The 26,075-nt window shown below is 40.6% G+C and overlaps 1 protein-coding gene across 4 annotated transcripts in view; it reads left to right on the forward strand.

Annotated features, from left to right (window-relative positions):
• The window catches only part of LOC114658367 (uncharacterized), a 95,624-nt gene that overhangs the window by 18,090 nt on the left and 51,459 nt on the right, over positions 1-26,075 (forward strand). For all 4 annotated transcript variants that reach the window (XM_028810452.2, XM_051933095.1, XM_051933094.1 and 1 more), the window contains exons 4-9: positions 5,366-5,489; positions 7,637-7,764; positions 7,855-7,914; positions 8,031-8,164; positions 15,739-15,904; positions 21,837-21,931. In XM_028810452.2, coding sequence (XP_028666285.2) covers positions 5,366-5,489; positions 7,637-7,764; positions 7,855-7,914; positions 8,031-8,164; positions 15,739-15,904; positions 21,837-21,931 — 707 coding nt within the window. The remainder of the gene's footprint in view (positions 1-5,365; positions 5,490-7,636; positions 7,765-7,854; positions 7,915-8,030; positions 8,165-15,738; positions 15,905-21,836; positions 21,932-26,075) is intronic.

The following is a 26,075-nucleotide window of genomic DNA, read 5'->3' on the forward strand; positions in this document are numbered from 1 at the left end:
TTTTCATCAATCAACAAAATGCAGTGAATGAACAAAAGAGAAATCTAAATCAAATCAATATTTGGTGTGACCACCCTTTGCCTTCAAAACAGCATCAATTCTTCTAGGTACACTTGCACACAGTTTTTGAAGGAACTCAGCTGGTAGGTTGTTCCAAACATCTTGGAGAACTAACCACAGATCTTCTGTGGATGTAGGCTTCTCTCACATCCTTCTGTCTCTTCATGTAATCCCAGACACACTCGATGATGTTGAGATCAGGGCTCTGTGGGGGCCATACCATCACTTCCAGGACTTCTTGTTCTTCTTTACGCTGAAGATAGTTCTTAATGACTTTGGCTGTATGTTTGGGGTCGTTGTCCTGCTGCAGACTAAATTTGGGGCCAATCATACGTCTCACTGATGGTATTGCATGATGGAATCTGCCTGTATTTCTCAGCATTGAGAACACCATTAATCCTGACCAAATCTCCAACTCCATTTGCAGAAATGCAGCCCCAAACGTTCAAGGAACCTCCAACATGCTTCACTGTTGCCTGCAGACACTCATTGTACCGCTCTCCAGCCCTTCGATGAACAAACTGCCTTCTGCTACAGCCAAATATTTCAAATTTTGACTCATCAGTCCAGAGCACCTGCTGCCATTTTTCTGCACCCCAGTTCCTATGTTTTCGTGCATACTTGAGTCGCTTGGCCTTGTTTCCACGACGGAGGTATGACTTTTTGGCTGCAACTCTTCCATGAAGACCACTTCTGGCCAGACTCCTCCGGACAGTAGATGGGTGTACCTGGGTCCCACTGGTTTCTGCCAGTTCTGAGCTGATGGCACTGCTGGACATCTTCTGATTTTGAAGGGTAATAAGCTTGATGTGTCTTTCATCTTCATTCTTTGGCCGACCACGGCGTCTACGATCCTCAACGTTGCCCATTTCTTTGTGCTTCTTCAAAAGAGCTTGAACAGCACATCTTGAAACCCCAGTCTTCTTTGAAATCTTTGTCTGGGAGAGACCTTGCTGATGCAGTATAACTACCTTGTGTCTTGTTGCTGTGCTCAATCTTGCCATGACATGAAACGGTCTTCTACAACCTCACCTTGGTAGCAGAGTTTGGCTGTTCTTCACCCAGTTTTAAGCCTCCTACACAGCTGTTTCTGTTTCAGTTAATGACTGTGTTTCAACCTACATGTGACATTGATGATCATTCGCACCTGTTTGGTATAATTGGTTGATCAGACACCTGACTAGAATCCTATAAAATCCCTGACTTTGTGGAAGTGTACCTATAAGAATTGATGCTGGTTTGAAGGCAAAAGGTAGGAACACCAAATATTCATTTGATTTAGATTTTTCTTCTGTTCACTCACTTTGCATTTTGTAAATTGATAACAATAAACAACCATTATTTATATTTCTGAAAGCATTCTTTGTTTACAGCATTTTTTTCACACCTGCCTAAAACTTTTGCACAGTAGTGTATATATAGATTAGTTAACTGAAGGCCATTAGAATACCAGTAGGGGGACCTATAATGGGCAGAAATGTATCTTAAAGTCAATGTAAAATGTAGTTTAAACTCAATAAATACTGCATAAAACATAAACATTTTGATTTAAACAACAATGACCCAAAAGATGTAGGAGTCCTGGTAAACTAATCCGTGCCCTTAACCAGACAGTTGATTTGATAGGATAAAAAGACTAACAAGGCATTTGGGATATTAAGTGGAGCCCAAATGAAGAGAGGTTTTCCTTAAACTGCATACTGCCCTGTTTAGGCCACCTGTGAAATATGTTGTTAAACTCTTGACTTTCAGACTACAGACATAAAAGATGTAGAACAAAACATATGAGATACTAAACATATTTTAGGACTTTGGGGTGGGTATTGAGGAAGGTTGGTGAATGATACATTTTGAAACAAATGTTAGAAGATATTCCTGATATCTTCTGCACAAATTAGATCTACATGGGATGAGTGTAAGAAGGAAATCGTTGATGTTTAAACAGGCCTTCAGGGCAAGCCCAAGGCCTAAAGGCAATGACCTGGGGCCTCATGTAAACGGTGCACGCGTGTTTCCATGCTCACATCGAGATGTATAAAATGTAAACTTAGTGTAATGCCACACACATTTTCAAAGCAGCCTCAGACTTTGCATACGCATGCTTCTGCTCGATTTTGTAAATAGGCGACACCCAGCGTCCAAGCAGAGCTGCTGTTTCATCTATGACACAGGCTTTATCAAATACACTGAAATTATTTGCATATCATTTACAAATTTAAAGCACTTGATTGGAATCAATCTTTAACACTATAATGGTGCACGAAATGGCCAAACTATTCCAACTAACATGGCTGCTTTAGCATTGTTGGGAGGCATTGCAAGTGGAAGAAATAGAAGAGAGCGCATATTTAGAGATCATGCTGATTTCTTCTCCCATGATGATGACTGGCTTCTAAGTCGTTTTAGATTTCCAAGAGCTATCCTCTTGGAGCTGTGTGCTGAACTGGGGCCGGCTTTACAAAGGCAGACTTTGTGGAATTGTGCTCTACCTGTTCTTTACAAGTTCTGTCCACACTTGGATTTTTAGTCACAGGAGCTTTTCAACATGAACTGCCTGACCATGCCAACTGTATAGGATGGTATTAATCCGCTTGTCATCCAGATAAATAGGATTTCCTTACACTTTGGTTGAACAAGCAAACATCAAACTGCAATTCGCAGCAACTTCCAGTAATGTAATCGGAACAGTCGACTGCATGCATTTTGCTATAAGGGTGCCTTCAGAAAATTAATTTGCTTATGTAAACAGAAAGCATTTCCACCCTATTAATGTGCAGATTATCTCTGATGCGAAAATACGTCTCATTAATATTGTGGTGAGATATAAAAGTGTCTCGTCCATAAAAGGAAACGTGCATAGAACTTTGCTTATGCACAGTTTTATGCATCTGAATTTGTGTGCGTACGCACAGCGCACATCTCTACTTTTGTCCATATGCCCTTGTTATAGTATGAATTCTATGCAAGATGTTACACATGAGGCCCCAGGACTTCTGGAACAATGTGCTCTGAACAGAGGAGGCAAAGATAGAATTATTTGGTCACAATATGAGAAGATATGTTGGCAAAAACCAAAGACGGCACTGGACTAGAAGAAACTGATACCAACTGTAAAGCACAGTGGTAGAAATCTTATGGTTTGGAGCTGCTTTGCTACATTTGGGCCTGGGCACCTCACCGTTGCAGAATGCACAATGAATTGTTCCAGAGGGTACTAAAGGATTATATGAGACCATCTATCAAAAACTGAAAGTGTACCTTGCAACATAACAATGACTAAACATTCTAAGGAGATTATGGCATGGTTTGTGTCCCAGGTCCTCCGGAATGGAGAGCATTTTGAGTAGTGAAAAGAGCACTATTCATTCATCCATCCATTATCCAACTCGCTATATCCTAACTACAGGGTCACTGGGGTCTGCTGGAGCCAATCCCAGCCAACACACGGCACAAGGCAGGAAACAAACCCCGGGCAGGGCGCCAGCCCATCGCAGGGCATGCACACCTACACACCAAGCACACACTAGGGAAAATTTATAATCGCCAATGCACCTAACCTGCATGTCTTTGGACTGTGGGAGGAAACTAGAGTACCCAGAGGAAACCCATGCAGACACGGGGAGAACATGCAAACTCCTAACTGCGAGGCAGCAGCGCTACCCACTGTGCCACCGTGTCGCCCGAAGAGCACTATATAAATGTAAATTATTTTTATTCTAGAAAATCCACCAATAAAATACTTAAAGAAAGAAAATGGAGTGTTCTGCAATGGTCAAATCAGTACTCCAATCTGAATCCCATCGAGATACTGTGGGGGTATTCGAAATGGGAAAATCATTTTTCCAGGTGATGTCAGAGACTTGTAGACAGTTATAGGAAATGCTTACTCGAGGTTCTTTCTGCCAAAGGAAGCAATACCATCTGATTACTGCCAAGGGTGTACTTATTTTTTACACAGATAAAAGTGGTATATCTGTTCATTTTCCATTGAATAAGTTATGACAAAGTAGTGGCATCTTCTTCAGGAAAGATGTCTTGAGTTGCCTCGAAAGCTTGAATATTTTAATCTTTCTAGTTAGCCAATAAAAGGTGTCATTTTGCTTAACTTCTCACTACATCCATAATGGCTAACACGGTACAACACCCTAGTACTTATGGCAAAGGCAAATTTTCATTGTTTTTGTTTTTCCAATTACATCACGTTTATCTAAAGATGTTTTTCAAATGTTGACACTGTACATAGGTCACCTGGCTGCCAGGTACTCAGGAGCTAAAACCACTCAGGACTGGCTTCAGCAGTAGGTCCCTGTTTCCTGTTCTGGGCAAGGCTTTCTTTCATTAAATCAAGACTATTTTGAAGGTCATAGACCCATTTGTCTTTATCCGAACCCTCACTATAAAACAATTTACCAATGGACAACTTTCTAAGGATCCTACCTGCTCCTCTTTGTAAGACATTTGTAGCTTCTTTTTTTTTAAACTTTGTCATGCAGTCTTTGGCTAAGCTAATAACAGTATATTTTTTGCTAAAAATGAGAATGTTACTATTATTTACTAGGTTTAAATTTTGTTATTGTTAAGTACTTTCTTATACTTAATTTCCATACATTTTTATGTATTGAATATAAAAAACATGCTGTTAAGTAAAAGGTACATCAAATGTTTTTTTTTGATACTTTTTAAAATTTTAAACAAAAATATAGTACAACATTACAGTAAAGGCGGCATGGTGGCGCAGTGGGTAGCGCTGCTGCCTCGCAGTTGGGTGATCTGGGGACCTGGGTTCGCTTCCCGGGTCCTCCCTGCGTGGAGTTTGCATGTTCTCCCCGTGTCTGCGTGGTTTTCCTCCGGGCGCTCCAGTTTCCTCCCACAGTCCAAAGACATGCAGGTTAGGTGGACTGGCGATTCTAAATTGGCCCTAGTGTGTGCTTGGTGTGTGGGTGTGTTTGTGTGTGTCATGCGGTGGGTTGGCACCCTGCCCGGGATTGGTTCCTACCTGGTGCCCTGTGTTGACTGGGATTGGCTCCAGCAGACCCCCGTGACCCTGTGTTCGGATTCAGCGGGTTGGACAATGGATGGATGGATGGATAGGACACTGATGTTCTTTTGAAGTACAGAGGTATGGCCCGTGGAACAGAAAACATTTTTTAAAATCCCTTCTGTTAACCCCACCATATATATTACAACAACACTAAAATCTTCTTTTTGTGTTTGAGTCTCCATTTATTGATGTGACACTTAGAGGATAATAGGTGTGATAGTTATTAATGTTTTTTGATTCATGTAATGCATATTGGTTTTTTAGATTCCACTTGGAATTATGAATGCTGAGATTACTTCTGATTTCCACTCCATGTCCTCTAGCAAGATGATTCATATCACAGATCATCATGGATCTGCACCTAGATTGCCAGAGTCAAGTCTATCAGGTAATAAAAAAGCTTTTCTTCACCATAACTTCTAAAACAGTGTTACTTACTTGCAAGTGCATTTATTTTCTTAAGAAAGGGAATGTGATAACAATACTGTATTTTGCAGTGCATATTTTTTATATGTAGTGGCTATTACTACCTTTTTCTGCTATGGTTTGAGACTATTTATTAGTGAGCATTGCTTTACATAACTGCTGCCATAATTTGCCCCCTTCAGCTGCATGTCATCATTCTGGCTATCTCTGTTACTGTGTTTTGTCCTTATCTTGTTTTCTCATGCAGTGAGGTTTATTATTCTCTTTGATTTTAAATCATTTTATTGCTTTTTTCCAAATAGGCTATTTTCATATAGCCAACATGGATTTTAAAATGTATATACTGTATTCTTTTCCTGGTTCCGGCCATGGCAGCTGATGTACCCATGCTGCATACTCTTTAAGGATGTAAAGGGGTGTTTAGGTTGGCAGCCTTAGAGTTTTGGAGTGAACAGGATTTTACATTTGTGATTGAATAAAAAAAATTTGGGGGAATGTGAAAATCTCCCTTGTACCAGTGGTAAACGTAAAGCTAGAGATAGGATTGTGCTTCCCTATGCTCCTGTAACTCCATTATTATGCAGATTGTAAATTTAACGCCCAGTACTGAAATCTACTATCCACTTGTGTTATGTTTTACAATGGATATTGTGATAAGAGGCCTGTGGCACAGTGCAGTTTTTAAATAATTTTGTAACTGGGAAGTGCAGGCTCCAATCTTGTTGGTGTGCGCGAGCAGGCTTCACTCTGGGGTTGACTGAGGTGCTTGGCTGATCGCATATACACATGCAAAGGCAAGAAGATCAGTCAGGTGCCTCGCTCACACCTCAGAGGTAGCTGTGTATCACACCTCTGCTCAATCAGGCCAGATAAAAGGAACCTGCTTGGAACAAGGAATGACAGAAAGAAGTAATGGAAACAGGAGAGAACAGAGCATAAGATGATAAAGGAGGAGAGAAAGGGTCAGAAAATGGACAGAGCCTGCGAGGAAGAATGAAAGCAGGTGGACAAGAAAGTGAGCCCGGGAGAGAAGCGTGTAGCCAGTGCTTGAGGGGCTGAGGGTTTCTCCTGCTGAGCAGTCTGGGAGCAGGAGCAACCCAGAACACTCCAGGAGGACAACCCTGTAAGGCAGGGGAATGGTAGCGGGAACCATAGGGAGAAAAGCTTGGTGTGGTGCCCTGTACTTGCTAATGGACTGGCAATGGGGCCCAAGTTGGATTGAAGGGATGTCTGCGCCTGCTAGATGATGTCCCCTCATGCGGCAGGATCCGAACAGGCTGAGCCAGGGAGATGTTGGACTTTAAAAATCATGAGCTTCAATGATGCCTTCTAAAGAGGATATTCACCCCTGGATTTTAAACCTCGTTTAGTGGATTATTTATTATGGATTTTTAACCTTCACTGGATACACTGATTTTATGGATTATTTATTTGTTAGACAATGTTATGCACTGCACTATTTTCACTTTCTGTCTGGTTTTTAATAAAAGCACCGATACTTTTTTCACCAATCCCCTTGCTGCATGTTTGTGTGTCCTCACTTGCTCAGCTCATCTCGGTTCATGACTATCAACGATTTTAGGTTGAAGAGGCTCCCTGACAAGGGAGTACGGAAGCCAACCCAGATCATCACAGTTGTACATAACTCTTTTAATTTGGGCACAGTAGTGACTACCGGAAAAGCACCTGCATGAAACGTGGTCAATCTTTTCTCAAATGTCAGTAATGGTGCAGTAATATGTACTCAAACTATAAACAAAAGGAAAATGAGACACCACTTTTATTTACTAATAAAAATTCAAAATGCTGTATCTTAGACCAGTATGATATTACCAATCTATATATTTGGATTGCTTACCTGCAAATTTCAGAAACCCAGGTACCCACAGCATTATATATTAGTAACAGCTGCAAGGCGGGTAGCAGCCTTGGACTTGGATGCAAACAGTAACACACATCCTCACAATGAGGTAACGTGGTGTTGTTATTTCATCATAAAAAACAAGAAATACATGTGTGCAGCATCAACTGTCATACAACTTTGTGTCCCACCAAATATCATATTGATGTCTTGACTGTTGTTAATACATTTTCTTTTTTAATTTACAGAACTAACAGAAAGAAAAGAGACACACCTGGGGAATTTGAATATTAGGGATGGTTCACGTATGGTGCCGACGGAAGGAGAGAAAATGGCTGAATCCTTGAAGGAAATGATCAACCTACTTACACTGAAGGTACTTTTTTGGAAACTGTTTCAAGCCAGATTCTTTGGATTCCACACTGAGTCTAAATATATTCTCTAATATAAATGCTCTGTTTTGCAGGTAGAAGAATTCAAACACTGCCTAGGAAATGGAGCTTTAATAATTGAAGAACAGCAGCAGGTATTATTAATTTAAATTATTAAAATTAATTATTTAAATTATTAAATTAGAAATCTTCTTGTAGCTTATAATGTTAGTGTATAATATTGTATGTACATATTTTCACACTTTTCTAGGTCTTTAAGAGTTTGATGGCTATTCAGGATAAACTGGAAAGAAGTTATATATCTCAGAAAGAATGGCATCGTACCCTAGAACTTCGCAAGGATATGGGCAAATGTAAAAACATTGGTGACTTTGACCCTGAAAAGTAAGAGATGTGTGTAAATCAAGCTTTGTGTTAACACTGGTTTAGTAAGATTAACATTTACCAATCATTTAACCTAAGGATGACAATCAACATGTAATAAAAATGAAAAAAAGAGAATTCCCAAATACAAGACATTTCTCTTAGATCCTGCTTTACTTGACAGCATTTTATAAATATTGCCAAATCTCAGTAAAAGTCAATATTGAAAAACATCTCCAGTATAGCAAACATTTACTTTACATGAATCTTGTGACTCACAGGTCAGATGATACAGCTAATCAATCATTCAGTCAATCAACTGATAAATAAATAAAAATAACGTTATTGAATACCTTGGGTTGAAGCATTGAATTGTCTTACAGCAGTGGGCAGAAAAGTGACCCAGAAGCACTACTGAGCACACCATTCGTTACAGAAGGAGCCTGTGGCTAAAAGTGCTCCAAGAGAGCGCCCCCTGGAGAGGATGGGGGGTATTTTTCATGATGGTATCCAAGTTTGCCACAACAGCTTCCAGTGTATCCAAGGTTTGCCCTGTGATGGAGTAGGCCTTCCTCAAAAGGTTGTTCAGGCATTGTGCTTCTTTTGAACTCAAACTGCTTCCCCAGGAGACTGCAGTTTAGAACACCATACTGGCTAAAGTGGACATTTCCAGCAGCTTCCTGCACACATCAAAAAACCTGAGTTTCCTTAGCAAGAACAGTCTGCATTGGATACAAAATATTGAAGAATATGGAACTGTCTTTCCAGAAGTTAGTACATGAACAAGGCTGACTTCTTCAGGAAATTTTTAGGATGTTTTCTGCATGGGAAAGGGAGATGCCAAGTCTGTCGGTGGGCATGTCTTCAGTTTTCCTAATCTCTGTTCTGCAGATACAAGAGGTGAATGTGTAAATGACAGTGCCCTCCTATGACTGTTATTAAATTCAATTTCCAAGTCCTGAACCCCTTACTCACATGTGTGTGACAATATATACAGTTTGGTCCATAAATATTTGGACAGAGACAACTTTTTTCTAATTTTGGTTCTGTACATTACCACAATAAATTTTAAATGAAACAACTCCGATGCAGTTGAAGTGCAGACTTTCAGCTTTAATTCAGTGGGGTGAACAAAACGATTGCATAAAAATGTGAGACAACTAAAGCATTTTTTTAACACAATCCCTTCATTTCAGGGGCTCAAAAGTAATTGGACAAATTAAATAACTGAAAATAAAATGTTCATTTCTAATACTTGGTTGAAAACCCTTTGCTGGCAATGACAGCCTGAAGTCTTGAACTCATGGACATCACCAGATGCTGGGTTTCCTCCTTTTTAATGCTCTGCCAGGCCTTTACTGCAGCGGCTTTCAGTTGCTGTTTGTTTGTGGGCCTTTCTGTCTGAAGTTTAGTCTTCAACAAGTGAAATGCCTGCTCAGTTGGGTTAAGATCAGGTGACTGACTTGGCCATTCAAGAATTTTCCACGTCTTTGCTTTAATAAACTCCTGGGTTGCTTTGGCTGTATGTTTTGGGTCATTGTCCATCTGTATCATGAAACGCCGCCCAATCAATTTGACTGCATTTAGCTGGATTTGAGCAGACAGTATGTCTCTGAACACCTCAGAATTCATTCGGCTGCTTCTGTCCTGTGTCACATCATTAATAAACACTAGTGTCCCAGTGCCACTGGCAGCCATGCTCGCCCAAGCCATCACACTGCCTCCACCGTGTTTTACAGATGATGTGGTATGCTTTGGATAATGAGCTGTTCCACGCCTTCTCCATACTTTTTTCTTGCCATCATTCTGGTAGAGGCTGATCTTGGTTTCATCTGTCCAAATAATGTTTTTCCAGAACTGTGCTGGCTTTTTTTAGATGTTCTTTAGCAAAGTCCAATCTAGCCTTTCTGTTCTTGAGGCTTATGAGTGGCTTGCACCTTGCAGTCCACCCTCTGTATTTACTGTCATGCAGTCTTCTCTTTATGGTAGATTTGGATATCGATATGCCTACCCCCTGGAGAGTGTTGTTCACTTGGTTGGCTGTTGTGAAGGGGTTTCTCTTCACCATGGAAATGATTCTGCGATCGTCCACCACTGTTGTCTTCCATGGACGTCTTGGTCTTTTTGCGTTGCTGAGTTCACCAGTCCTTGATTTCTTCTCAGGATGTACCAAACTGTAGATTTTGCCACTCGTATTATTGTAGCAATTTCTCGGATGGGTTTTTTCTGTTTTCGCAGCTTTAGGATGGCTTCTTTCACCTGCATGGAGACCTCCTTTGACCGCATGTTGTCTGTTCACAGCAAAATCTTCCACATGCAAGCACCACACCTCAAATCAACTCCAGGCCTTTTATCTAAATAATTGATAATGACATAACGACGGACTTGCCCACACCTGCCCATGAAATAGGCTTCAAGTCAATTGTCCAATTACTTTTGAGCCCCTGAAATGAAGGGATTGTGTTAAAAAAATGCTTTAGTTGCCTCACATTTTTATGCAAATGTTTTGTTCACCCCACTGAATTAAAGCTGAAAGTCTGCACTTCAACTGCATCTCAGTAGTTTCATTTAAAATTCATTGTGGTAACGTACAGAACCAAAATTAGAATAAAGTTGTCTGTGTCCAAATATTTATGGACCTAACTGTGTGTATATATATATATATATATATATATATATACATACACTACTGGTCAAAAGTTTTAGAACACCTCAGTTTTTCCAGTTTGTATGGAAATGCATGCAGTTTAATGTTTTAAAGTTTCATGAAATCAAGGCATAGAACAAGTAAACAATGGCAAATGAAAAAATAAACGAGTCACGGTATCATTAAGTGTTAAAAATTTTATTCAAATTTTTGATTAATCAAAGTAGCTTCCTTTTGCTGATATAACAGCTAAACTGTGGCAACACTTTTGATTCAGAATGACAGTCACTTTGTGTAAGTCACCAACTCCGCCTCCAGCAAAGAACCCCAGACCATCATACTTCCTCCTCCATGTATGACAGTTATTTTCAGCCTTGATTTAAATGCTGAGGCCATTAGGTAGACAGAGTGTTCCAGAGTTTATGTGTCGTATATCATTGGAATAAATAACTTTATTTATTTAAACCCAAATAATCACCAATCAACCACTATTTTACTGTAAAATTGACATTTTTGTACATTCGCCCATATATATTGAATTATAATGAATTGCATCATAGGATAGGATTCTGGGTAAAATTTAAAACACTGTTTTTTTTAACTGTCTCATGGTGTACAAACTAGAGATCCGCCCGTTTTCTTGGACAAGGCATTAGTTAAATGCGGCTCAAACTTACACAAAGCCTTCATCTCTCTCACACACTGGTCCAACTTGGAGTTGCCAGCCAATCTAACAGCGTCTTCTGAAAGGAAGATTTAGGCATCTTCATAGAGAAGATATCTTGGTTAAAAAATTAGGACTAGCAAGCAATAATACTTTTTTTACAATAACAGTAATATGGCTAAACCTTGTACAACTTTACAAGCCATCATTAGATATCGGGCAATAAGTCAAAATAGATTCTGTAATTTGTCTTATACAGTACATTACTAAGATAACAGATGGTAATATTGGTCAAAATATACAGTAATATATAACTAACTATAAGGGAATAAGACATTATAGAATCTGTAATATGTTAAAATTTGTCATCAATGTCTTCTATTTAACAAGTGTGCCAAAACAAGATTAGAAGCTTGTCTAGGTTTAATATTCTGCAGTTACCTAAGCAGAATGTAGTGTAAAGAGGTAATTGCAGAACCGTCGTAACGCATGGGCACTCTAGGCAGTTTCCCGAGGGCCCCATGAGCATTGGGGCCCCATTCTGTATGGTTTACTAATTGAGTATCATTTATATGTTGACATTTTTGTGTTTTTCATGGCTCATGTTATATTTTTCAAACGTTTGTGTTGATTAATCTTGGCTGTATAGCATGTTTTTTAATGTTTAAATACTGATTTTGTTGGAAGTACCAATACAATAAATAAATGTTTGATTTTATCAACCATTGACATTTTACTCCTGTGAGTGGTTGTGTAGGTAGGGGCCCCAGTGCACTGCTTTGCCCGGGGGCCTATAATGTTGTTAAGACGGCCCTGGGTAATTGAAGAATTAATATCTAATGAATGTAAACTTCACAGTGTTCTTTTCTGAATATGCATTCCAAAATTAAGTGTCTTTAATTTTATAAAGGAAATTTATGAGGAGACATGACCTGGATGTTTATAGAACCTCAAATCTTGATATTTTGCAAAATATAAATGACTAGGAATTGATGAGCTGCTGTATGTTGCCCTGAAAAGCCTTTACTAGTTAACTTATTTATTTTATAATCCTACTGCTTCCTCTTCTTCTTTCAGCTGCTCCCGTTAGGCGTTGCCACAGCGGATCATCTTCTTCCATATCTTTCTGTCCTCTGCATCTTGCTCTGTTACACCCATCACCTGCATGTCCTCTCTCACCACATCCATAAACCTCTTAGGCCTTCCTCTTTCCTGGCAGCTCTATCCTTAGCATCCTTCTCCCAATATACCCAGAATCTCTCCTCTGCACATGTCCAAACTAACGCAATCTTGCCTCTCTGACTTTGTCTCTCAACCGTCCAACTTGAGCTGACCCTCTAATGTACTCATTTCTAATCCTGTCCATCCTCGTCACACCCAATGCAAATCTTAGCATCTTTAACTCTGCCACCTCCAGCTCTGTCTCCTGCTTTCTGGTCAGTGCCACCATCTCCAGTTCATATAACATAGCTGGTCTCACTACTGTCCTGTAGACCTTCCCTTTCACTCTTGCTGATACCCGTCTGTCACAAATTACTCCTGACACTCTTCTCCACCCATTCCACCCTTCCTGCACTCTCTTTTTCACCTCTCTTCCACAATCCCCATTACTCTGTACTGTTGATCCCAAGAATTTAAAATCATCCACCTTTGCCAACTCTACTCCTTGCATCCTCACCATTCCACTGACCTCCCTCTCATTTACACACATGTATTCTGTCTTGTTCCTATTGACCTTCATTCCTCTCCTCTCTAGAGCATATCTCTAACTCTCCAGGGTCTCGTCAACCTGCTCCCTACTATCGCTACAGATCACAATGTCATCAGCGAACATCATTGTCCATGGGGACTCCTGTCTAATCTCGTCTGTCAACCTGTCCATCACCATTGCCAATAAGAAAGGGCTCAGAGCTGATCCCTGATGTACAGTAATCCCTCACCTATCGCGGGAGATAGGTTCCAAGGCCGACCGCGATAACTGAATTTCCGCGAAGTAGAGACACCATATTTATTTAATTATTTAACGTGTATTTGGACGTTTTTAAACCCTCCCTGTATTGTTTACAACCCACCCTTTACTCTATTAATATAACAGGGACAACTGCTAAGCAATATGAAATTGGTAGATAAGTTTACACTTACTGTATAGCGAAGTACACGTAGCTATATATGAAGCGATGATGGTGATGAATATGCTGCGCAGTAAAAATGATGACGATGAAGGTGATAATCCCCTGAATGCAGTAGCAAGAGCACGTTAATGCTGAATGAGTGAGATGAGACTTCCTGGTTAATGCAGCACTCCGTTGCTGAGCCAATCAGCAGCACACAGGAACTTAACTGCGTGCTCTGATTGGGTAGCTTCTCAGCCATCCGCCAATAGCATCTCTTGTATGAAATCAACTGGGCAAACCAACTGAGGAAGCAAATACCAGAAGTAAAAAGACCCATTGTCCGGAGAAACCCGCGAAGCAGCGAAAAATCTGCGTTATATATTTAGATATGCTTACATATAAAATCCGCGAAGTCGTGAATCCGCGAAAAGTGAACCGTGAAGTAGTCAGGGATTACTATAATCCCAGCTCCATCTTGAATGCATCCGTCACTCCTACCACAGATCTCACCACAGACACACTTCCCTCATACATATCCTGTACAACTCCTACGTACTTCTCTGCCACTCCCAACTTCCTCATACAATACCACAGCTCCTCTCGAGGCACCCTGTCATATGCTTTCTCCAGGTCCACAAAAACGCAATGCAACTCCTTCTGGCCTTCTCTAAACTTCTCCATCAACATCCTCAGAGCAAACACTGCATCTGTGGTGCTCTTTCTTGGCATGAAACCATACTGCTGCTCACTAATCATCACCTCACTTCTTAACCGAGCTTCCACTACTCTTTCCCATAACTTCATTTTGTGGCTCATCAATTTTATTCCACTGTAGTTACTGCAGTCCTGCACATAGCTCTTATTCTTAAATATCGGCACCAGTAGACTTCTTCTCCACTCCTCAGGCATCCTCTCACTTTCCAAGATTCCATTAAACAATCTGGTTAAAAACTCCACTGCCATCTCTCCTAATCACCTCTGTGCTTCCATGGGTATGTCATCAGGACCAACGACCATTTTTCATCCTCTTCATAGCTGTCCTTACTTCCTCCTTGCTAATCCGTTGCACTTCCTGATTATCTCCACATCATCCAACCTCCTCTCTCTTGTTCTCTTCATTCATCAGCCTCTCAAAGTACTCTTTCCATCTGTTCAACACTTCTTTCCCAGCTCAGTCCCTCTGTCTAGCCAATCGGTACAGGTCCTTTTCTCCCTCCTTAGTGTCCAACCTCTCATACGCCTTTTCTTTAGCCTTCGCCACCTCTCTCTTCACCTTGCACCGTATCTCCTTGTACTCTTATCTACTTTCTGCATCTCTCTGACTATCCCACTTCTTCTTTGCCATCCTCTTCCTCTGTATACTCGCCTGTATTTCCTCATTCCATCACCAGGTTTCCTTTTCCTCTTGCCTCTTTCCAGATGTTACGCCAAGCACCTTTCTTGCTGTCACCCTTACTGCTTCTGCTGTAGTTCCCCAGCTGTCTGGTAACTCTTCACTGCCACCCACTGCTTGTCTCACCTCCTCCCTAAACTCAACCTTGCAGTCTTCCTTTTTCAACTTCCACCATTTGATCCTTGGCTCTGCCCTCACTCTCTTCCTCTTCTTGATTTCCAACGTCATCCTACAGACCACCATCCTATGCTGCTTAACTACACTTTCCCCTGCCACCACTTTGCAGTCTTCAATCTCCTTCAGATCAAATCTTCTGCATAGGATACAATCTACCTGTGTGCATCTTCCTCCACTCTTGTACATAACCCTATGTTCCTTCCTCTTCTTAAAATATGTATTCACCACAGCCATGTCCATTCTTTTGGCAAAATGCACTATCCTCTGACTTTCTTCATTCCTCTCCTTGACACCATCACCATTTTATAATGCTACTGCAAATGTAAAAAAAGTCTAAAGTAAATCTATTTTGGCAGGATTACAGGAAAAGAGTTCTGAGGAAAGCTTGATAGAGTTAGACTCTGTGTCATCTGCTTTAAGTCCATTCTTCAACACAAGTAGAGAGCACAGATGGACGTTAGTTAATGATGAATTTTTTAACACGTTTTCTTCACATGAGTTAATAAAAATGACAAGCTACAATATGTTCATCTGAATGTCCTGTTCTTGTTAAAATTATGTTCTTAAATAAATTGTTTTTCAACATATTACTTTCTAAAGGCAGGTAGAAGGTGAAATATTTAAATTAGGAATGCTACTTGAAGACATCAGAGAGCAAATAGATGAAAATATCCGCTGTCAGCCTTTCCTGCAAAGCTCACCCTCAGCGACAATTCTGAGATCTCCATCACCAACTGCAGTCTCGTCCCAGACCCCTCTTCTTGAGGTAATTCAAATGATACTCTATCTGTATTTAGTAACAATATAGCAATATGGGATATTGGTAACAAATATAATTTTTTTAACAATACAGTATGTCTGTGACCCGAACCCATCCATCTAAGTTTTGACATGCTTATCCATTGCAGGGTCGCTAGGAGTTGGACCCTCTCCTGGTGCTATAAAGTGCAAAGCAGGGAAAATTTAGAATCACCAGTTAACCTAACCTACATGTCTTTGGGATGTGGGAGGAAAGTAGGTTACATGGAAAATAACATGGGTAGACATTGGAAGAACATACAACTCCCATACAGAGAGTGACTGGATCAGAATTCATAATCCAGTCTTATGGAATCATAGGTTATCAGTGCTAACTGCTATGCTACCTTGCTGCCTTCTTGCTTAAAACAGTAGTTGGAAACAATGTACCAAAGAATCTTAGAAGGTTTAAGACTATAAGTAAAAGATTCTCATACTGTGCTTCCAGTGGTTCTTGACTTTAATTCCAACCAGTTTGTTAATTTGAATCCAGTTCTGGCTTATTATTGAACAGTTTTTATCAGTCTTTTTTTACTTGTTTTCAGAACAGTGACTTTTTTGTTCTTCAAACTCTGCTATTCACCTTAATAAAAGGACAAGTGTCTGTGTGTCCATCTGACTACTATGTCTCTGTCATTGTAAAAGGTAGAACACCACAAATATTTTTAGTAATAAAATGCATTGCGTTTGTCATTTCAACACTGCTTTTACAAATCCCATAACAAATGGCATATAACAGAGAGAAATGCACTGCATGGTGCTCTGCAGACATTAACACTACATTGATTACTTAGACTTCTAACAGTCTTAGATGGGTAGCACAGCTAGCACCTAATTACAAACACAAACCCAAAATGAAAAATAGTACCTACTATAACTATAACATTCAGTGAAGAAGTGTGAAACTTTTACCTTGTATATAGTATTGTTTAAAAATGTTATATCATAGACCAACTATACATTTATTGCTTTGGTAGTGTTATTAATTATAGGACAAGAAAATATTTACCCTCGAGTTCTTAAGGAGGACATATATAAACCCTTGACACATATTTTTAGGAAGTCACTGTGTACTGGGGAGATTCCAAAGGACTGGAAAGTGACAAATATCCCGTTATATAAAATGGGTGACTGGGTAGTTGCAAGCAACTATAGGCCAGTAAGCTTAACACGCATCATAAGAAAATTATTGGAAGGAATTATTAAGGATAACATTGAGTAGCACATGGCAAGTACAAGAGTGTTTCTGAATAGTCAGCATGAGTTCAAAAGACATGCTGGGATTCTATGAGGAAGCAACAAAAGGATATGATTATATGATATTATTTATCTTGAGTTTCAGAATGCATTTGATAAGCTGCCACATGAAAGGTTGTACATCAAACTAAAAGAAGTTGGAGTTCATGGTGTAGTGTGTAGATGGGTGCAGAATTGGCTAAAACAAAACAAGCAGAGGGTGATGGTGGACGAGGAACCTTATCAGAATTGGCTGATGTTAAGAGTGGTGTTCCACAGCGGTCAGTGATGGGACCACTGCTTTTTTTTATATATATATATGTAAATGATTTAGATAGGAATATAAGTAACAAGCTGGTTACGTTTGCAGAAGATACCAAGATAGATGGACTGTCAGATTATTTGGAATCCACTAAATCATTACAGAAGGATTTGGACAGCATACAGGCTTGGGTAGATTTGTGGCAGATGAAATTTAAGGTCAGTAAATGTAAAGTATTACACATAGGAAGTTAAAATGTTAGGTTTGAATACACAATGGGAGGTCTGGGAATCGAGAGTACACCTTATGAGAAGGATTTAGGAGTCATAGTGGACTCTACGATATCATCTTCCCGACAGTGTTCAGAAGCCATTAAGAAGGCAAACAGAATGTTAGCTTATTTAGCACGATGTGTGGAGTACAAGTCCAAGGAGGTTACGCTCAGTCTTTATAATGCACTGGTAAGGCCTCATCTGGAGTACTGTGTGCAGTTTTGGTTTCCAGGCTACAAAGTTTTGGTCTTCAGGCTACAAAAAGGACATACAGTAGCCGTGCTAGAAAAGGTCCAGAGAAAGTGACTAGGCTGATTCCAGGGCTGCAGGGGTTGAGTTATGAAGAAAGATTAAAAGAGCTGAGCCGTCTCAGTTTAAGCAAATGAACATTAAGAGGTGACATGATTGAAGTGTTTAAAATTATGAAGGAAATTAGTACAGTGGATCGAGACTTGTTTTAAAATGAGTTCATCAAGCACACGGGACACAGTTGGAAACTTGTTAAGGGTAAATTTTGCACAAACATTAGGAAGTTTTTCTTTGCACAGAGAACCATAGACACTTGGAATAAGCTACCAAGTAGCATGATAGACCGTAAGACTTTAGGGACTTTCAAAACTCGACTTTTTTAGAAGAATTAAGTGGATAGGACTGGCGAGTTTTGTTGGGCTGAATGGCCAGTTCTAGTCTAGATTGTTCTAATTTGTTAAAGCCACCTGTTAAGTTATTGAAAATGTAAAAATCAAAGCTTTTTTCTGTTTCTTTATCTGTTGGAAGATTACTGTTCATCTAGCTCCCTAAACCTGTGTGGCCGCAGGAAATCATGCAGCCTTTCCATGGAACACCAGTATTGTCAACAGCCGACACTTCAAATCCCCTTGTTACATGTACCTAATGTCAATATCAAAATTCAGTTAGCATTATTTTGAATCACTCAAATTGGGTTATTTTTGCCAAATAAAACACAATATTTTGATTGTTTAATAGTTTCTCTCATTGCTTCCAAGTAGAGACAAAGGGTTTTTAACAAAGCAACTTCTGCACACTCCTGAAATATTCTACTAGTCCACAGTGTCAGTCCAGTGTTTTTAATCAGTTAAACTTTAATCAGTTTTAACTAAATTCTCCATCAATTCTCCAAAAATGTGAATTCCGGTATTAAAAGCAGAAAACAATCTTGTAATTTATTTATTTGTAAAATACACTACTTTCACTTCCGTGTTTTCAAGTGTGAATCGAGGCAATTGATATTTTCACATTTATGACGTAATTTAAGATCACTGCAGTGGGTTGGCACTCTGCCCAGGATTGGTTTCCTGCCTTGTGCCCTGTGTTGGCTGGGATTGGCTCCAGCAGACCCCCGTGACCCTGTGTTCGGATTCAGTGGGTTGGAAAATGGATGGATGGATGAATTTAAGATCATTTAATTTCTTAACAATTTCATCTTATCATAAATGTGGCTTTTTAACTATTTAAGACATTGCTTTAAATTTCAATTTCACTATATCTATCAATGAGCAATTTCTAATTTTTTTTTTTTAATCCAACAACTGGCAACTACTGTTCCAACGTGGAAATATGTTTGTTTGATTTCTACAGTTTTTTACAATTAGGAGCTAAAAGTGTCTCTTTAACCAATTAAATGGGAATGGTATCATCTTGAAAGAAGAGAAAAAAACCCTTGTTTATATGTTTAATTATGTAGCAAGATTTTATAAATGGTTGAAAAAGCAACATTTTTATATTAGAAAGTTAAAATAAATTGTGACAAAAAAAGAGGCCATTCAGCTCAATAAGCCTGTCCATCCTATTCACCTTGATTCTCCAAAATGATGATATCAAGTCAAGATTCGAAAGTACCTAAAGTCAAACTCTCCACCACGTTAGCAGGTAAGTTATTCCATGTGTCTGTAGTTCTTTGCGCAAAGAAGAACTTCCAAGCATTTGTTCATAAATTTGCCTTTAACAAGTTTCCAGCCGTGTCCCACGTTCTTGTTTATTTTAATTTATTTAATTTATTTTTAAGTAACAACTAGGACCTACTGTCCTAATTCCAATCATAATTTTGAACACTCGATCATGTCACCTCTTATACTACGTTGGCTTAAACTGAAAGGTCCACCTCCTTCAGTTTCTCCTCATAGCTCATACCTCTCAATCTCAGAATCAGACAAGTTGCTCCTCTCTGGGCTTTCTTTAATTCTGCTATGTCTTTTTTAATATGAAGACCAAAACTGTACACAATACTTCAGATGATGCCTCACTAGCATATTCTATAACTTAAGCAGAATTTTAATTGACTAGCAGTTTGCCATGTAATCTAACATCTATAACCTACCTTGACTAGCAACTTTTTAAATAGCCTAGCATCCTATTAGCCTTCTTGTTCACTTCAGTACGCTGTCTTGATGTAGATGGTGATGAGTCCACTATGACTCCTTCAGTAGATCCTTCCCAAAAGGCGTACAGTAATCCCTCACTATATCATGCATCGACTTATATGTAAGCATATTTAAATATATATCGCAGATTTTTCGCTGGTTCGTGGGTTTCAGTGGACAATGGGTCTTTTAATTTCTGGTACATGCTTCCTCAGTTGGTTTGCCCAGTTGATTTCATACAAGGGACGCTATTGGCAGATGGCTGAGAAGCTACCTAATCAGAGCATGTATTACGCATTAAATAAAACTCCTCAAATATATTGTGAGCAGGGGGGCTGTTTGCACCCCTAGAGGATACGGACGCTCCTCAAAAAACGCTGAAAGACTACCTTCACATTGCTCCCTTCCTTGCTGGGCTTACTTGTTATTTTGTTGCGCAATATGATTCTCACATGGTGCTTCGCATACTTAAAAGCCCAAACAGCACCTATTGATTTTTGATTGTTTGCTTTTCTCTCTCTCTCGCTCTGACATTCTCTGCTCCTGACTGAGGGGGTGTGAGCAGGGGGGCTGTTTGCACCCCTAGAGGATACGGACGCTCATCTAAAAAATGCAGAAAGACTACCTTCACATTGCTCCCTTCCTTGCTGGGCTTACTTGCGGCTGCTTTGTCAAGCGATATGCTTCCTGCATGGTGCTTCGCATACTTAAAAGCTTGAACAGCACCTATTGATTTTTGATTGTTTGCTTTTCTCTCTCTCTCTGACATTCTCTGCTCCTGACGTCCTTTGAAGAGGAAGATATGTTTGCATTCTTTTAATTGTGAGACGGAACTGTCATCTCTGTCTTGTTATGGAGCACATTTAAACTTTTGAAAAAGAGACAAATGTTTGTTTGCAGTGTTTGAATAAAGTTCCTGTTTCTCTACAACCTCCTGTGTTTCTGTGCAAATCTGTGACCCAAGTGTGATAATATAAAAATAAACATATGGTTTCTACTTCATGGATTTTCACCTTTTGCGGGGGGTTCTGGAACGCAACCCCCGCGATGGAGGAGGGATCACTGTACTTTCAAGTTTCAGACCTTCTGTTCGGTATCTGAATCTAACTTTTCCACTTCATACATGTAGTCCCTTACATTTACTTTTATTATATTTCATCTGCTACACATCTGTCCAAGCCTATCATATGCTGTCCAAGTTCCTCTATAAGAATTAAGCTGATCCTACCTGATTTTCTCCTTTGCTTATATTCTTGTCTGGATTACTTGTGTATAATAAACAGACCAGTAGCCCCAGCACTGATTCCTGTGTGATCGCGCTTACAGTATACTGTACACATTCATTGAAAGGGACTTGCTGTCTTGTTCCCTCGTTCTCTCTCTCTGTGTTGTCCTGATTCTCTCATTTCCCACCTCATCACTGCTATCTTTTCCTTGAGTGCATTCAGTGCCATAAATGAAAGAGAGGCCAGGCATTCAGTGGAAAAAAAAGTGCTCTAGAAAAAGATTAGCTAGCTAGACTATTGTTTGTTTTCTTGTTAAAAATTGTAAAAGATTTGCAACATTCAATAAGGCTTATATAAACGCTTCTTGTTTATATTTAGATGTAACTATAATGAGTATAGATATAGCACCATCAAGAAGGAACAAAGAAAACTACTGCATGGATTAAATGCAGAGCCATAACAAGCTTTAAAAATAATAACTTTCCTTACTTTTATCCTGTCTTTCTGTTCCTCTCTTCACCAGCAGCAGATACCATTGCTGCCTGAAACAGATAAAAGTCTTCCAGGATCTGAAGCTGTACATCGCCCTACTAAACTGTTTCAAGCTGCTACAGAAAGGTATTCAGACATTTTCTAACTGTTATTCTTATTTACAAAATTTGTCTTGCAGGCAACCTGTATTTGCTCTGTATATCTTAAATAGCATATGGTATATGTTTGTGTGTCTTCACTTAATCCAAGACATTGCTTGAACACCTAGTAGGTTTAAATAAAGGCCATGAGTAGTTTTGGTATTGAAAGCATTACTCTTTATTATGATCAGAGTTATGAGAATTTAAAAGTGCAAGTAAAAGAAAAAAGACCCTATGCATTACGTCCGGACCAAATGATTTACTGGACAGATTTAAATTGTATTGCAGAATTGAGAAGTATTTAATGAGCATTATTTTTGAAGTCTAAGACACGTGTCATGTATTTGTAAATCTCACAACAGTTTAGACTGGGTGATAACATACACTTTTTCACAAGGGGGAAATCCAGCATGGATGTTGGAAGCAGAAACAACACAGATTTGTACTTAACAAACATTTTGTGTTTAGGTCAGTGGGAAGGAGTAATCACAGGAAGGAGGAAGTGGAACCAGGAACAGCTGTTAGGGAAATACCACATAGTGTGGTAGACAGCAGGACTTTAGGAATGTAACAGTCCAGGTTGGCTCCACACTCACTTGTTGCATCTGGGAGCCCTTCAACCCAAAACCATCGATAGTCATGAATCAAGATGAGCTGGGCAAATGAGGACACAAAACGTGCAAAGCTGGTGCAAAACGTGCCAGTGCTTTTATTAAAACCAAACAAAATTGTGTTAAAAAATGCAGTGCATCAAATTATTCCAATAAATTAATCTATAAAATTTAGTGAATGTGGAGGTTAAAAACAAGCCAATAAAAAATCCTTTAAAATGAGGTAAAAAATTCTGGGCAGTAAAACAAAACACAATCTGAGCTGCGGTGCTTCCGCTCTAAAATACAACATCTCTCCAGCTTATCACCTTCAGATCTTGCAGCACAAGGAGATGTCAATCAGCTGGTGCATACAACCCACAATCCTGGCCCATGTTATCACTGCCTATCCCTCAGCATTCTACGGGGCACCCCTCCGAGCCTGCTCCTGCTCCTACTCCCACTACCATACCCTCAACATCTGCAGGAGCCTTCACTGAACACATGGTCACTCTTACTCTAAGGTGCTCAATAGTAGTGACTCACATTCATCTCTTGAGGGCTGACCACACGCTTCTTTCCCAGGGTTCACCTTCTCGTCCTGCTTCCTCCCTGTCTTGCATCAGCTCTGTCAGTTCCTGCCCTTCTCTCTCCATCCTTTTCTTTAACCACCATTCCTTTCTCTTGATCCTCTCTGTTCTGATCCCCCATTGTCCTGTGCAGGCTCCTGTTTATATGGCACGATTAGGCGCAGGTGTGATACAGTACATCGCTACCTCTGAGGTGTGATTGAGATACCTGACTGATCCACTCACATTTGCTCGTGTATGCACGATCAGCTAAGCACCCCAAACAACCCCGGAGCGAAATTCACTTGCGTACACCTGCACACGATTGTAGCCCGCACTTCCCGGGATGTGAATATTTGTTTAAAATCTGCACTGCATCATGCCATGGACCTCCTGTCACAAGGAACCCTCCAAACTCAACTTGATATTATTTTGAATAAATTAAATAGGTAAAAGTAAACAGGTTAAGCAAACTTGTTGGGCTTAAAGGCCTTTTCTCATCAAAATTGTTTTAATGTTCTGATGGTGGGATCTAAACATCCAAACTTATTTTTTCAGTTATTAATGTGGACATGTCAGTTGTTTGCAGAGAGTTGAATGCAATCTTTCTTGAGTTGGAATACATTAAATAGGTAAAAGAATCAATGGGTAAAATGTAGCAAAGCAAAATCTGAAGGCACACATTTAAGAGGCTCACTTTTCATATTTTTATTTACAGTACAACAGGCACATTTTTGTATCTCTATATTCAGCATATTGCATATATTTGCCAAAAAATGTATTCCAGATGAGGTCAGTGGAGTTTTTTCTCTTCTCTTAATTAGCCCAGTTTTTTTTTTTTTTCCCAGAAATGTAAAAGCTATCTATTGGTTTGCCAAATATAGGCTGCACTCATTTTTGTGACATTGAAATGATAATCTGCTTGATGAATAAAAGATGTGGCCAGCTTAACAAATCTCTTTAGAGAGGGCACCTCCTGGTGTCGTGACTATGGTGGCCTTGAATTTTGTAGGTTATACATCTTGTATGCTTTAAAGACAAAGATTTTTTTTTTCCTGAATGCCTTATGTATGTGTAGGCTTTCTAATTAGAGTTTATATTTTCTTTTTGCTGTTTAGTCATACAGTAATCCAGCATCTTTTTTTTTGTGTGTGTGTGTGTGTAAGACAATGAGTGGTTTTGCTTTTAAATGTTTAATATCAGTATCTCTCTACATCAATTAATTCCATGTGAGTTCAGAGTCAATCCCTGTGCTTTGCCCAATATTTATATTTTATTAATTTAACGGGCAACCAAGTACTGGAGTACCTCAGTTTAGAAAATGTAAGGATTTGAGTATTATTGCTGCAAGCACCATCCATCCATCCATCCATTGTCTCCCGCTTATCCGAGGTCGGGTCGCGGGGGCAGCAGCTTGAGCAGAGATATCCAGACTTCCCTCTCCCCGGCCACTTCTTCTAGCTCTTCCGGGAGAATCCCAAGGCGTTCCCAGGCCAGTCGAGAGACATAGTCCCTCCAGCGTGTCCTGGGTCTTCCCCGGGGCCTCTTCCCGGTTAGACGTGCCTGGAACACCTCACCAGGGAGGCGTCCAGGAGGCATCCTGATCAGATGCCCGAGCCACCTCATCTGACTCCTCTCGATGCGGAGGAGCAGCGGCTCTACTCTGAGCCCCTCCCAGATGACTGAGCTTCTCACCCTATCTTTAAGGGAAAGCCCAGACACCCTACGGAGGAAACTCATTTCAGCCGCTTGTATTCGCGATCTCGTTCTTTGGGTCACTATCCATAGTTCATGACCATAGGTGAGGGTAGGAACATAGATCGACTGGTAAACTGAGAGCTTCGCCTTGCGGCTCAGCTCCTTTTTCACCACGACAGACCAATGCAGCGCCCGCATTACTGCGGATGCCGCACCGATCCGCCTGTTGATCTCGCGCTCCATTTTTCCCTCACTCGTGAACAAGACCCCGAGATACTTGAACTCCTCCACTTGGGGCAGGATCTCGCTACCAACCCTGAGAGGGCACTCCATCCTTTTCCGGCTGAGGACCATGGTCTCGGATTTGGAGGTGCTGATTCTCATCCCAGCCGCTTCACACTCGGCTGCGAACCGATCCAGAGAGAGCTGAAGATCACGGCCTGATGAAGCAAACAGGACAACATCATCTGCAAAAAGCAGTGACCCAATCCTGAGCCCACCAAACCGGACCCCCTCAACGCCCTGGCTGCGCCTAGAAATTCTGTCCATAAAAGTTATGAACAGAATCGGTGACAAAGGGCAGCCCTGGCGGAGTCCAACTCTCACTGGAAACGGGTTCGACTTACTGCCGGCAATGCGGACCAAGCTCTGGCACCGATCGTACAGGGACTGAACAGCCCTTATCAGGGGGGCCGGTACCCCATACTCTCGGAGTACCCCCCACAGGATTCCCCGAGGGACACGGTCGAATGCCTTTTCCAAGTCCACAAAACACATGTAGACTGGTTGGGCAAACTCCCATGCACCCTCCAGGACCCTGCTAAGGGTATAGAGCTGGTCCACTGTTCCGCGACCAGGACAAAAACCACACTGTTCCCCCTTAATCCGAGGCTCGACTATCCGACGGACCCTCCTCTCCAGGACCCCTGAATAGACTTTTCCAGGGAGGCTGAGGAGTGTGATCCCTCTGTAGTTGGAACACACCCTCCGATCCCCCTTCTTAAAGGGGGGGACCACCACCCCGGTCTGCCAATCCAGAGGCACTGTCCCTGATGTCCATGCGATGTTGCAGAGGCGTGTCAACCAAGACAGTCCTACAACATCCAGAGCCTTGAGGAACTCCGGTCGTATCTCATCCACCCCCGGGGCCCTGCCACCAAGGAGTTTTTTGACCACCTCGGTGACCTTAGTCCCAGAGATGGGGGAGCCCACCTCTGAGTCCCCAGGCTCTGCTTCCTCATTGGAAGGCATGTTAATGGGATTGAGGAGGTCT

The sequence above is a fragment of the Erpetoichthys calabaricus genome, chromosome 10 (genome assembly GCF_900747795.2).
Source record: "Erpetoichthys calabaricus chromosome 10, fErpCal1.3, whole genome shotgun sequence".
Classification (NCBI taxonomy): domain Eukaryota; kingdom Metazoa; phylum Chordata; class Cladistia; order Polypteriformes; family Polypteridae; genus Erpetoichthys; species Erpetoichthys calabaricus.